General features: G+C 39.2%; 1 protein-coding gene across 1 annotated transcript in view; it reads left to right on the top strand.

Annotated features, from left to right (window-relative positions):
* dnah7 (dynein, axonemal, heavy chain 7) overlaps positions 1–14,723 on the top strand; it is a 343,519-nt gene that overhangs the window by 26,512 nt on the left and 302,284 nt on the right. The window contains exons 8-10 of the mRNA XM_060828125.1: positions 10,146–10,412; positions 10,714–10,841; positions 13,155–13,233. Of these exons, the coding sequence (XP_060684108.1) occupies positions 10,146–10,412; positions 10,714–10,841; positions 13,155–13,233 (474 nt within the window). The remainder of the gene's footprint in view (positions 1–10,145; positions 10,413–10,713; positions 10,842–13,154; positions 13,234–14,723) is intronic.

Genomic DNA, 14,723 nt, shown 5'->3' with positions numbered 1-14,723 from the left:
GGCTACTAGGGATAGCTGGTCGTGTCGTTTTGTGGCTAGCTGATGTTCATGGATGCGGATTGTTAGCTGAAACTGACACCCGGAAACGGCAAGAACATCCATCAACAGACACATCGACCTGGACCCCACATACAAACTACTACAGCTGAAACTGACACCCGGAAGCGGCAAGAACAAACCGCTATAAATACCGGAAGAAACATCAAAGCAGCGCTTCACAGGAGGCTCCAATAGCACTGATGATGTTCCCTAGCCAGGGAACGAAACGTTTGCAGCAAAAACTTCCAGCTCGGCGAAGAGAACCACAACAGTCATACCTGACTTGAAACATTAGTTCTGTTTCGGAATGTTGATAGTGGGGGATTCAGTGATGGTAGCAACTATTGAATGTCAAGGGGTGGTGGTTAGGTTGCTTCTTATTGAAGATGATCATTACCTGACATTGTGTGTGGTGTGAATATTATTTGCCACTTGTCAACCCAAGCCTGAATGTGGTCCAGATAATTGGTGAACATCCCCCCATTTTACTTTATGATGAAGGGAAGGTCATTGACTAAGAAACTAAATAAAGTTGGTCCTAGGGCACTATCCTGAAGACCTCACGCAGAGATTTCCTGGAGCTGAATTGACTGACCTCCAATAATCACAATCATTTTCCTTTGTGCCAGGTATGACTCCAGCCAACAGACAGATGGCCCCCAATTACCTATTAATTCCAGCTTTGCCAGGGCTCCTTGATGCTATCTTTGCTCAAATGTGCCTTTGGTCTCAAGGGCTGTCACTTTTGCCTCACCTCTGGAATCTAGTTCTTTTGTCCATGTTTGAGCCAAGGTTGTAATGAGGTCAGGAGCTGAGTGTCCCTGGCAGAATCCAAACTTGACGTCAGTGAACTGGTTATTGCTGAGCAGGTGCTGTTTCATAGCATTGTTAATGAGACCGTCCATCACTTTACTGATGATTGAGAGTAGACTGATTGGGCAGTAATTGGCCAGGTCAGACATTAGTTAGGCTTCAGCTATTTAACTGAGGCCTGGGAACTAAATGATGCCAGTGCCTCACTCACTGCTGCAATGTAATCTAGAATTGATTCTTACAATGAATAGTCATCAGCAAGTTGCACACTTAAACCCACATAATGCCTCAAACATGTAATAATATCCTCGAATTTTTAGTTTAGGATTCTGTGTGCTGACATTGGTTAACTTAATCAATATTGTTTCTGCTATAATGTAATGTAGATATTTGCTGTCCTCAGATTCTGCCAGTTTGAAAACTCTTAAGTGGGGGGAAGGATACCAGTCTACAGCTAGTGAATCTGATCAAGAGCTTTTAATAATTCAAATTTCTCAGAATTGAGGTTTTAGGCTGACAATCGATGAGTTAAACTGGATAGGTTTATCTTGCTGGTGAGGGTAAGATTTTAGAACAATAAACAAAATTATGTAGATAAGGAGAAAAACTGATTCAGAATCAGAAGTCTTTTGCTACACATTTTATTGTGGCTGGGAAGATATTTTGGGTTGGGGGAAGGGGGAATTGATGGAAGTTGGGAATGTGCTGATTGGTGGTTCAGTGCATAGAGGAGAATTTAGAATGTTAAGACAACCAGTTGAAAGGAATTGAAGTGGAGGTGGTGAAGCAATGGTACAGGAATACAAATGGGTTAAGGGACAGAAACAAATGGAAGTGAAAGAATAGGAATTAGTTTCAATGAATATGTAACAGAAAAACAAAGTAACTGCTGAGAGGATGCTTTCTTCACAACTTCTAAAATATTATTTTAGCTGTTAGCAGCTGCTTTATCCACCGTACTATTTTGTTTTACCCACTATCTTCTACTTGATCTGGAAAACAGAAGGAAACAGTTGGACTGTGGAGTGGAGGATGACATGTTTGGAACCTCTGCAGTTGAGTTGGTCAAAATTTGCGAGGTCCTAAGGATGTCTCAAAATTAGTGTACAAATGTTGAATGTTATAACATTGAATTGCATATTAAAGGCCCAACATCATGAAGCAGTTGAACATGCTGGTAAACGTTGCCCTGTCTGCTGCTGGGCTCCGGATTAACCCAGAAACAGATTTTTCTGTATAAATTTTAATATAATTTTTGTTCCCTCCATTTAACTAAAGGGGCTGACATTGACAGACAAAAAATCCTCTTCGTACGCACAGAGAAGGAAATTCCTGAACTCCTGGTGTCCTAACAGGCATGGGTCCAATTTGTTCACTCGTCAGTGACTTTGTTAAGATTTTGGCACTTATTTCTGGAGTATACTGAATAAGTTTGCAGATCGCACCAAAATGTGAGGCAGTGTTAAACCAATGAAGTAGTGCAATTAAATCTAAAATGATTTAGATGTGCTAAGGGAGTGGGCTACACAATGGAAATAATACTTAATTTAAATGATTGTAGGACTATCTGCCTTGGTAGAACCAAATGCAGAACAAATGCTTAAGTCGTTGGGAACTATTCTAAAAAGTGTTAACAGGCTAAAAGATCTTGTTGTGTTAAGATCCCTAAAGATTCATGACCAAGGGATCAATGTTTTTCTGACTCCAGTGATCCGTTCCAAGGACCAATATTAAGGCCATTACCTTTTTGACATGCATAAATGTCTGGACTTGGGTATAGGGATTATAAACTTGAAATTTGAAGATGATACAAAGTATCACAGTAAGTAGTGATTAGGGTGGCTTCAAACTTCATGTGGAAATGGAAAGACTGGTAAAATGGGCAAACACAGGAAAAATGCTATTGAATGTCAGTAACAGTAAAATGCTGTTTGGAAAAAAAACAAAGAGAGAGGTAGTAAAATCTAAATGGTACGATACTGCAGGAGTTGAAAAAGCAGAGGGACCTTGGGTTGCAAATTCGTACACTTTTGAAGATATTGAGGCAACATGATAAGGCAGTTGAGAAAGTATATTTGCTTATTCAACAGGGACATTAAATGCAAAAACAAGGAGGGCATTCAAAACATGAAAACGTCCTTGGTCTGGCATCAACTGAACTTTTGTGTTCAATTCTGGGTGTGAAAGTGCTGGTGTTGGACTGGGGTGGACAAAGTCAGAAGTCATATGACACTAGGTTTTAGTCCAACAGGTTTATTTGAAACCACAAGCTTTTAAAGCATTGCTCCTTCATCAGGTGAAGTGGAAGGAATCACACAGGGACACACTTTATATGCAGAGATAATGGCATGATAATTCCAGGTAATTAGGAGTGCCATTAGATAGTACAAATGGTGTGAGTGGAGTGTTGACAGGCTGAATAACATGTCTTTGCTGGTGATCGAAGTGTCAAGCGGTGTGAGTAAACTGTCAACAGCTGAATAGCAAGTGAAGGGATGATCTCTAATCCAATTAATTAAGGCGGAGACATAATTATGAAAAATTAAAAATAAGATGGTGCGAGAGACAAACCAAATGGCTTGAATAGCATTATAGATATAAGACTTGCATGACCAGGTCTAACCAAAGTAATAATTAATCCAAAAAACTGTACAAACTAATTAAGGTGGATAATAACAAATTATCAAGGTGATCATGTCAAAATAGAACAGTAAGGAAGATTTTACATGGAAAGTATAGTGAGGTCACATGTAGCATGACATGAACTCAAGATCATGGTTAAGGCCATCCTCATAGATGTAGAACTTGGCTATCAGTTTCTGTTCGGCGATTCTGCTTTGGTGTGCATCTTGAAGGTCACCTTGGAGGACAGCTTACCTGAAGATTGGAGGCTGAATATCCTTGTTCGTTGAAGTGTTCCCTGACTGGGAAGGAACATTCCTGCCTGGTGATATAAAGATAAAGGAGTTCATTGATATGGAGAAATTGGAGAAACTAAGATTGTCCTCCTTACAACAACAATGGTTAAGGGAAAGTTCAAGTGTTCAAATTGGTGGGAGGTTTTGATACAGCAAGAGGAAAAAACTGTTTCCTTTGGCAAATGAGTTGGTATTAAAAGTCATATATTTGAAATAACTTAAATAAGAATGAGAGGGAAAATTATTTCACATAGTTATTGTGATTTGAAATACAATACCTGAATGGATGGTGTAGTCAAATTCATAGGAACTTATGGAAGTAAATAAGATATTATTTGAAGAGAACTAATTTGTATAGTTCTGGAGAAAATGAGTTGTGGGATTTATTGGACAGCTCTTTCAAACTAATTGCGTAAGTATAATATAAACAGATCACTTCCATGTTTTATAATTCCGTGTGGAGAATTTGTAGTTAAAGCAACTGATGTGGAAATTATGGTTTTGGACGGGGGGAGACAAGGTCAGAGGTCACAGGACAAATGTGAAACATTTGAGTAACTCCTCTACAATCCTTTTAGCTGTGATATTGCATAATGGAACAACCTCTGGAAACCTAGTGGACATATCCATTATTGTTAACGAATACTGATTCCCACTTTTTAGGTAGGGGTCCTACACAGTTAATTAAGACTCTCTTAAAAGGTTCCTTAAATGCAGGAATAGATATTAAAGGTACGGGTTTTGTTACTGCCTATAGTTTTCCAATTACCTGTTATTTATGACATGTCTGACAAAATTCAACTACATCTTTGTGTAGTCCAGGCCAGTAAAAATGATTTTGTATTTTAGCTTGAGTTTTTCTTACCCCTAAATGACCCTCTACTGGTAGCTCATGTGCCACCCGCAACACCTACTTTCTATAACTCACTGGCAATACGACTTGATGAACTTCTGCCCATTTCTCATATGCCTAAGTATGTGCTGGTCTCTATTTCCTCATTAAGGCATAATTTTTAAGATAAGAACATTCAGGGATACATTTAGTTTCTTTTTTCTGTGTACGCCTTTTGCTACAACTGCTTTAAGTTTTCACCTTTCTGCTATAACTGAGCTGATTTATCTGAGTAAAGATGTCTGCTATGTCATCTAACTCCTCCTGCTTGTGTGAACCATCTGATTAAATAGGGTCTCTGCTAATTCCACTTCAACTTTCTTATATATACTCTTTGATCTCTCTTGTTTCAACTGGTAGCTTTGTGACCTCATTACTGCACAGTCTGGAAAAATCCCAGGATATGAGTCCTGCAATAGTTTAGTTGCCTGAGTTTCCACTGGCTTTTCAACCACAGTAGGCAGCATTCAGACCTGTTAACCAGCTATATCATTAGGAAGGACAAATTGTATTCCTGGAGCTGAGAGTCTGTCCAGTACTCCTACCACAACTTTTCCACTCTTCACTAGACACTCTAACCTCAGTCTACATAATTGAGCATTTCTTGTCTCATCATGAATTCCCATTACTAGTGTCTTTTCTGGCAATAGTTCTTCTGAGGTTCATATTTTCTCACCTTTCAACATCACTGATTTAGGGGATCTTGTATCTCTTAATATTGTAACTTCTTTAGCTGCTGCACCTTCCTATGCAAGTAAACTTTACCTTTGCAGGTATGTGGTTTTAGAAGATCTGGCACTTCTTCCTTAATCAACCACTCTTGTGCAGCTTTCTAGCTTCCACTGTTCTTTCAGTTACCACTCCAACAAAATTCATTGGCTTATCCTGTTTTCCTACATTGGCTTCCCAGTGTTTTTCCTAACCCACCAACACTGTGATTTCATGTGGCTATTTTACTGGTGTAAAAACACTGGAACCTTTTAACTTCTCTTTCCCCTTCAAGGGTTTCCTTTTTACCCTGTGGTAAACTATCCTTATGATCTTCACCGAGATCTACCTTTCCCTTTACACGTGAGGATTTTTCTTTTCCCCAATTTCTGTCCCTCCCAGCTTAAAATTGATTTTGGAAACCAATTTTGATTTATGCACCAACTCATAATCATCAGCCACTTGGGCTACTAATCTTGCTGTTTTAACTCTGCTCCTCCACGAGTCCGCACTATTTCAGGAAGTGAATTTTTGAACTCCAAAATAATTGTCTCTCTAAGAATTTCATAGGTTTGCTCTATTTTTAATGCTCTTATCCACCAATCAAAATTACTTTGTTTGGTCCTTTCAAATTCAATGTAGGTTTGACCAGGTCCATCCTTAGATTCCTGAAGCGTTGTCTGTAGGCTTCTGGCACAAGTTTCCATGATGGTTTTCTTCACCTTCTCATATGCCCCCCTGTGATACCTCCTGTGATATGATGCAAATATCTCACTAGCTCTACCTACAAGTTTTGTTTGGATCAACAAAACCCACATGGTCATTGGCCACTGCATTTGTTTAGCCACCTTTTCAAATGAGATAAAAAAATGATTCCATAATCCTTATCGTCAAATTTAGGCAATGCATGAATATATTTAAGCATCTAAGTGCCAATTTCTGAAGTTCAAACTCCCTCTCTTTCTTCCTTTCCTCTCTCCTTTTCTATCTCTTCTCTTTCTGCTTTAGATGGTAATTCAAGCCTTTTCATTTCCGTTGCCATTTCCTTGTCTTTTGCCTCTAACTCAAGCTGCTTCATTTTCAATTAAACTTTAGCCATCTCTAAGGATTCTGATTTCCAGCAAATTTAAATGCTGAGCTACTTCTGTAATTATCTCTCCTTTCCTCATGGAAGGAGGCAATTCCAACTCCAGCTTGTCTGATAATTTCAGCAGCCTGGGCTTAATCACCGTTTTTAAAACTCTCAAAGACACTTCTTCCATCCCCAGAAAACACTTGGTGTCTGAAACAGCCTTTGCTATCCCAAGCACAGTTTAAACCAACCAAATTCAACGCCCAGAACAAAAGACAGTAACACTGGCCACTCTTAGCCTTTGAGTCCAACAACCCTAATCCAATTTGGAACTATAGGATAAATCCCACAAAGAGCCCCCAATGTGTTATGGACCAAGCCAGACCCTAACTTTGCTAGTTGTTTTAAGCAAGTTTAAAGCAGATATTCCAGGAATGATGCAACAAGTCAAACCACTTAGTTTTAAACAAAACAGAATTTATTTACAAGATTACTGAATGAAACACAAACAAAAGAGAACAGAATATATAATAACAACCTATCTGAAAATTCATCAGATTACCCCAACTGAATGATGTTGTTCCGAATACTTGCAACAATCCCCATAAACACCACTTGGCACAAAAGCTAAAAGGTAAAATCAAACACAGGGTCTTACAGGAGAGAGAGAGAGAGAGAGAGGGACACAGAGAGATTCAACATGAAACACCTTCTTCCAGGTAGCTGTTTATTGCACCAGCAGCCTCAAAACTGACTTGCTAAAACCATACCAAACCAGAGAAACTGGGAGAACTGGCCATTCCCTTTTCATTATACATTTTTCTTATGCTTGAAAATCTTTTGCCTGAGGCAGTATCTGTTAACTAAAGTCAAACTGGCTCTAAAACCCTTCAAACCTAGACCCTTCAGAGTTGCTGCTTTTACGACTTATCTGAAAAAAATCACAAAGGACAACATAATCTTATTAAAGGAGCAGCATCGTAACAATACAGCTGCAGGGATGGGTGTGAGGTTGGTTTGGGAAGGAATGTTTAGCCATGATGATGAAGTCATCATTATGTGGGGTGGACTTGAAGATCTAGTTGGTCTTTTCCATATGATTAGTTTAGTACTTTGAAGACTGGTAAGTGAGTGACTTTGTTGCCTGATTAAAGTGCAACAGTACAGATAATCAATTGCCTGGCAATTGGATAAGTTTAATCTTGACAAAAACATGGGAGACAGAACAAACTTGACTGAAATGGTAATGTCTGACACTACAAAGAAGTTGTTACTGCTTGGTTGACTAAACATGAAGCTGCTATGTGCTCACTGAGGACTTCTAGGCTCATTCCGATTCAGCAGCCTGCTGTGAAATCTTTGTTCATATTTTGACAGCTGTGGCAAATTCCACCAAACCACCTGAGGCAATCCACAATATTCTCCATGAAAGACTGCTCCAATTCTTTTAAAACAGGGTGAATTTGCACTATCCTATTGATGCTGATCCAGATATGTAATCTTACCAAAACCTAAACAGTTCTTTCTTGGCCATACTCTAGCTTGCTGCAAGTTTCATTGAAATCTGTCTATTAATTTTTGATTACATTGTTTATAAACAGACAAATAAATGAACAAACAAGGAGTGAAAACATTACATTTGTCTAATTTCAATGGTGAAGGTCATTAATGGCTCTTTAAACTTTGTGGAATCCTGCTACTTGGTAAAAATTACAGTTTCTTTGACATATTGATAAGGAAGTTGGTGAAATAGTTCCAGTACAAAGAAGGCACCTGTAACATGCCTGGTCCATTTGTGTACATTTGATTAATGCTCTGGATGTAATTCAAGAAACCTTGGAATGACTACTTGGGTACACATTCACTGTTGACCTGTGCATCGATTGGCAAAGTAGTGCCTGCAGTAAGGATAAGCTACAGGTTCAACTGAGCATGTGCTAGACGTCATTGATAGCTACCTTTTGCAATGTACAGCTTCAACCAGCACTGCTGCTGAGTCACTAGGATTTAGGAAAACTTTGATTTATGTATCCTGTAGTTAGGATGCCTGCATACAGAAACTGCATGCCTTGCTGACTTGGCCTCTACCCTATTCCTCCTCTTTTTCCAGGATAGGATATTACTAACAATAAACTAATATTAATCTTTATAGGATGGGCAAATTCTTAAACCTGGAAGACTTGCAGGTAGTAAACTAGATGAGAAAGCACCAAACAAATATTGAAATAAAAATGTTAACAAAAACTTTATGACACTTTGTAACCCTTCTCTTGTAGCCCTTTAAACTTGCTTTACTCACTGCGGTAATGCTGGATGCTTCATTTGTACAAATCTGAGATTATACTACATGCAGGCAATAATGATGGAAAATGGGGTGTGTGTAAATCATTGACTTGGAAATTCATGGGACTGATCCTAACCTACTCGAGTAACATTGTTGGAAGTGCAGCAGAATACTCATTCGCACATGAAAATCTAAAATTCTGTCAAAGTCAAAGGAGTGGGACTAACTGCAAGGAACTTCCTGACCTTAATTTTTTTCTTCACTTAAATATACCCACATTTGGATAAGTACATCCAATATCTTGCCAAGGTAATGGCAGCATCAGTGGAAATCTTGCTTACCTGCTCAAATCTATTTCCAATTCTTCTGAAATTTGGCAGTAATACAGAGGAGAATTAAGGCTGAATGGTCTGCAGGAGGGCCCAAACCGCTCAATTTATTTTGCTTGTCTATGAAGTCTCATTTAATGGGAGGACAAATTGGGCAGACTGTTTGCTTGCTTTGGCAGTCGGTTGGGAGGTATGTAATTAAGAAATATGATGATGTACCTGATCCCTGACTCCTTCCTGCTTAAATTCTGGGCAGAAAGGCCACTCTGAGAGAGAAAAATAAAGATCCCAGTCATACTTGGAAATGAACATACTGGTTAGACCGGATCTCCATTTTGAAGTATGCAAGAGGAGCCAGATACTGCCTGATTACCAAATGAGGCCTTTAAGTTGCCACTTATTAACTATTCATGGACCTCATAAGGCTGCCACTGTTCAACCCATCTACACTCAGGTCTGTAGCTGTTGAAGGCCATCTCTCTGCTTATGTTACTGAGCCTACTGAACCCCTCCCTCTCCCTGCATTACTCACTTGTGGTCTGCATCCTTCTGTGATCCCTCTGTGACAGGACTCCAGTACCTGTATTTTCAGCAGCAGCCACAGTCTCTCCAGTCAATCCTGAGCATGAAAGTTGCTGAACGTGAGAATTGCTGAACATGAGTTGCAGATTTCTGATTGACTGGTCTCGGAAGGTGAGTTATCCATCAGTGGGATTGAAAATCCAGAAGGAAGGCTTCCAGGTGGCTCTAACACTGACTGGCTTGTGGATTGGCAGGTCCTCCTGAGAAGAGAATTCAGGACTTTTGTGGCTGTCCTGTTGGCAGGCTAAGCTCTCATAGCCCCAATAAGGTTTTTCCCATTGCATCACTGGACAAAGATGTAAACTCAATGGCTTTGGGGCTCCTACCTTGTCAGTTATTAAAATTATCATCCAGAAAATGGGAATCTGTACCTCTGCCCCGCGTTTGATAAATCTTCTGCTATGCTACTAAGATTGCTGCAGGAGCATGTATCCCACAAAATACAGTTATTATTGGAGTTACTTATTATGCACTTCTAAGAAATGCTTTACCTTTTTCTTCCTTATAGTCTGGTATTCAGACCACTCTGAAACCAATAATCTTGGACGAAATTCTAGAGGAAAACAAAAAGAAAGTGAAAGATATTATTGCCAAAGAAAGTTTGGGACCCCAAGAGCATACCAAACTGTATGATAAATATACTATGCTCATTAATAGACAAGCTGACTTGGACGTGGAGCAATTTCTGAATGAAGAACATACTTTTGAAGAGAATGCACAGGAAATTATTAAGTACCTGAAACTGAAAGAGGAAATTAAGTATCAGTCTCAAAAGGTACCTATTAGCTCAAGTTTAAATGATAAATTATAAGTTATGTAGTTTATATAAGGTGTTATTGTAAATACATTTTAATTGTTACAGCTATTACTCCATTTTATTAATTACTCCATTTATGAAGCATCTTAATCCACATTTGATAACTGATTACTGAAGGGTAGTATTAACACTACTGCATTAACTAGCTAGCTAGCTGATCATATAATGAAAGAATCTCTTTTTCTCACTATTGTGTTTTTCATGTGGCTAAACGAATATACTTATTTATTTTGAGTACTTGCCTTAATCTTTGCTCTAGGTTGTTCGCCTGGGAATGTTTGAGGTGCACTGTGATGAACTCATAAGAGCTCTTGTGAAACGGGCGGAAACTCTATATGAGAAACTTCTGAACAAGTTAAACAAATATCATCAGGATGCAAATAAAGCGTTAGTACTATTCCAAACTCTGCTTCTGAAAAATGTATCTTTTTTATAAGTCCCAGTATAATTTCACAACCTTTCAAACACAACAGTTGGAGATATTTCCGAATAAACTTCCCCAAATCTTATTTATGCTGCTAAACTGCCCAGCACTTTTTTCCAATCTCTGCTAGACCCTACATACTAAATTCAAACATAGTAAATGGTATACAGACTACCTGATGCCAGAGTGAGGGTGATTTCAATCTATCTTGAAAGGGTGATCTTCTTTTGTGATGAGGGCTCACATGTCTGACCATCTCCCTGGAGAGTTGCACTCTCTTGGTTCTTGGTCATTTCAAGGGTATTTTTTGATGAAAACTTTTGTGCCTAGGATATAGTTTCCATTAAAGTCCTGCCTCTCATCCCTTTTCTCTGCCCTCTGAAAACCCGGAGCCCTGCACTTCCTGTGAAAGGCTTTGCTTCTCATTGCCATTGTACCCAAAGGTTGAGAGCTGCGTACCCTACTGCAATTTGCTGCTTTCACTTTGCTCAAGGTGTATCCAGTAATATTTTAGTCACTTTGCCCCCATCTGTCATACCCATCCACAATTCCAGGAGGGTGGTGACCTCTAGTACTGCCCTGGACAGTATCCTATGCATTCAGTTGTTTCTCAGTGGTGCATGAAGTTGATTAAATTATTTGAAGACTGACATTTGTAATGCTAGAGACCTCAGAAGGAGAAGGCAATAGGCCATCCACTCAGTTACTCTGACTGAAGATAATTGCAAATGATTTTGCATGAATCTGTTGGATTCCCCCAGAATTGAAGAAAGGAAGAATATTTGTGGATTCTCCTCTTTCCCCAATGCAATGTTTAATTGTCCACTGCTGGATGTGGCTGAATATATTGCATAGTTTAGTTCTGATCTATTGGTTGTGGGATCACTTCACTCTGTCTGTTGCATACTGCTCCTGCTGTTTGGCGTGTAAGTGGTCCTGTGTTGGAGCTTCATCAGCTTGAGACTTCATTTTAGATGTCCCTGGTGCTCTTTCTGACATACATTGTTGCACTCTTCACTAAACAAGAATTGGTCCCCTGACTTGATTCTAATGGGTAAAGTTGGAAAGCATGCCAGACCAAGAGGTTGCAGATTGTGGTTCACTGCAATTCCGCTCCTGCAGCACATGGTCAGAAATCCTCTTGTATGCCAATTTTGCATTGCTAGATCTCATTGAAATCTATTTCATTTAGCACGGCAATAGTACCAATCAACACAATGGAGGATAGACAGATAGTTTGATGACAGTAAGTCCATGTCGAGTTCCCTTTTTTGAATCTCTCATAATCTACCACAGACCTAGTGTAGTAACTACATCTGAGCTCAGTTAGTATTAGCGCCACTTAGCCACTCTTGGTGAAGGACACTGAAATTTCTCACCCACAGTAAATCCTGTATTCTTGACATGGAATATTACTAACTGATTCATAAGCTGAGGTGGTAATTGTGGTGAGGAGGCAGTGGTAATCAGGAGGAGGTTTCTCTGCTTCTGTTTGACCTGATTTCATGACATATCTTGGGGACCAAATTCAATGTTGAGGACTCCCAAGCCAACTCCTTGTCAACCATACACCACCGTGTTGATACCTTTCTCGAGTATGTTCATTTGGTAGGACAGGACATATCCAGTGTCAGGGATTTTCTGTCTGTAAGAGACAATTCTGTAAGAATTACATACTGTTGCTTGACTAATTTGTGGATAGCTTCCCCAAACCTCCTGTTGTTGGTAAGAAGGACTTCAGAACTGGGTTTGCCAATGTTGTTTATGATGTGTATATTCAATCCTTTCTTTTGACATTGTAGCAGTTTGATACAGCTGAGTGATTTCAGATAGTATATAAGAGTTGCCCATATTAAATGCATCTGGAGTCACATATAGCTGAATGCAGTTGAAGGCGGCAGATTGTCCATCCTCATTGTGAGGTCACATCTCCTTAGTGTGATCAGTTCTCTTTTCTGACTTGATTGAATCGCTGCCCACTTCTTCATTTACCTGTGTGACTTGGATTCTGTTGAGCATGACCATTTCTTAGCAACCTCACAGTTGTTGTCACAGATTTTTATGACCTCTACAAGTAATTCCATATTCCATGATGTACTTTACAAAATCTCATAGTCAACTTCTCTATAATGTCCACTTGTCTTTCTAAACTATCCATCACTGCTGCATTCAATCACACAGTCGATAATCTTTCCCTTGGAAGATCTTCTCCATTATGTTTCTCTGATCACTTTGGTTTAACTTTGAGTTAATTAGTTCTGTTTTATTAATGATAGGTTATGTCTTGAATTTGAGAAAATAGCAGAGAAAGCCCTGATGACACCTCCAAATACACAAGCGTTAATGGAGTTGAAGGTAATTTTTTGCAATGCAAATAAGATGGTGTGAAAATTAGGTACAAATGAAAATGGCTACTATTAGGAAATAGTGCAAAGCAAACTGTAGTGTGTTAAGCCTTATTATAACTGTACAGAATATTGGTGAGGCTACATCTGGAGCACTGTGTACAGTTTTAGTTCTATACTTAAAAAAAAATACTGGCATTGGAGGCTGCTCAAAAGAGATTCATGAGGCGGACTGCTAGGATGAAGCGTTTGACTCATCAAGAATGACTAAGTAAGTTAGATTTATTGTGATTAGAATTTAGAAAAATTGAAGGTGATCTTATTGAAACGTACAAGATTCTAAGGGAGCTTGGCAGCGCTGATGTTGAGAAGATGTTTCTAATGAAAGCTGAAACCTGGGTCAGATTAATGTCAGTGATGATGAGTTTTCACTAAATAAAAATTTTGAGGGAAGAATTTACTAATTTAGAAAGGACAACATGGGACCATTATATTTATATTTGACTTGCCCTCCTACCTCACCTCTTCCAAATCCATAATAGCAAAATGAACATAGGAAATTTTATATCTGGTAATATGATTTACTTTTCGAAACTTGTGCACTGTGAGTTTTTTGAAGAGGAGTAATATAAATGCATAGGTGGAAGATGACAATGATTCCAAAAAAGTGGATATCTTAAAAGGTGCTATGTTACAATATTGGTGCAGAGTTGTATTATATGACATCCATCATATTCTATACTAATCCATCATGAAGAGTCCAATATGGAAGAATTTAGGGTCACTTAGAGTCCTAGTCATAGAGTCATAGAGAGAAACAGCATGGAAACAGACGCTTCAATCCAGCCCGTCCATGCCAACCAGATATCCCAACCCAATTGAGTCCCACCTGCCAGCACCTGGCCCATATCCCTCCAAGCCCTTCCTATTCATATACCCATCTAGTTGCCTTTTAAATGTTGCAATTGTACCTACCTCCACCACTTCCTCTGGCAGCCCATGCCACATACACACCACCATCTGCGTGAAAAAGTTGCCCCTTAGGTCTCTTTCATATCTTTCCCCTCTCATCCTAAACCTATACCCTCTATTTCTGGACTCCCACACCCCAGGGAAAAGACTTTGTCTATTTACCCTATTCATGCCCATCATGATTTTATAAACCTCTATAAGGTCACCCCTCAGCCTGTGATGCTCCAGGGAAAACAGCCCTAGCCTATTTAACCTCTCATGATAGTTCAAATCTTCCAACCCTGGCAACATCCTTGTAAATCTTTTCTGAACCCTTTCAACAACATCCTTCCGATAGGAAGGAGACCAGAATTACACGCAATATTCCAAAAGTGGCCTAACCAATGTTCTATACAGCTGCAACATGACCTCTCAACTCCTGTACTCAATACTCTGACCAGTAAAGGAAAGCATGCTAAACACCTTCTTCACTATCCTATCTATCTGCGACTCCACTTTCAAGGACCTATGTACCTGCACTCCATGGAC

This window comes from Hemiscyllium ocellatum, chromosome 7 (genome assembly GCF_020745735.1).
Source record: "Hemiscyllium ocellatum isolate sHemOce1 chromosome 7, sHemOce1.pat.X.cur, whole genome shotgun sequence".
Lineage (NCBI taxonomy): Eukaryota > Metazoa > Chordata > Chondrichthyes > Orectolobiformes > Hemiscylliidae > Hemiscyllium > Hemiscyllium ocellatum.
Note: the sequence above shows the minus strand (reverse complement) of the source record. Positions and strands in the feature narration are given on the sequence as shown.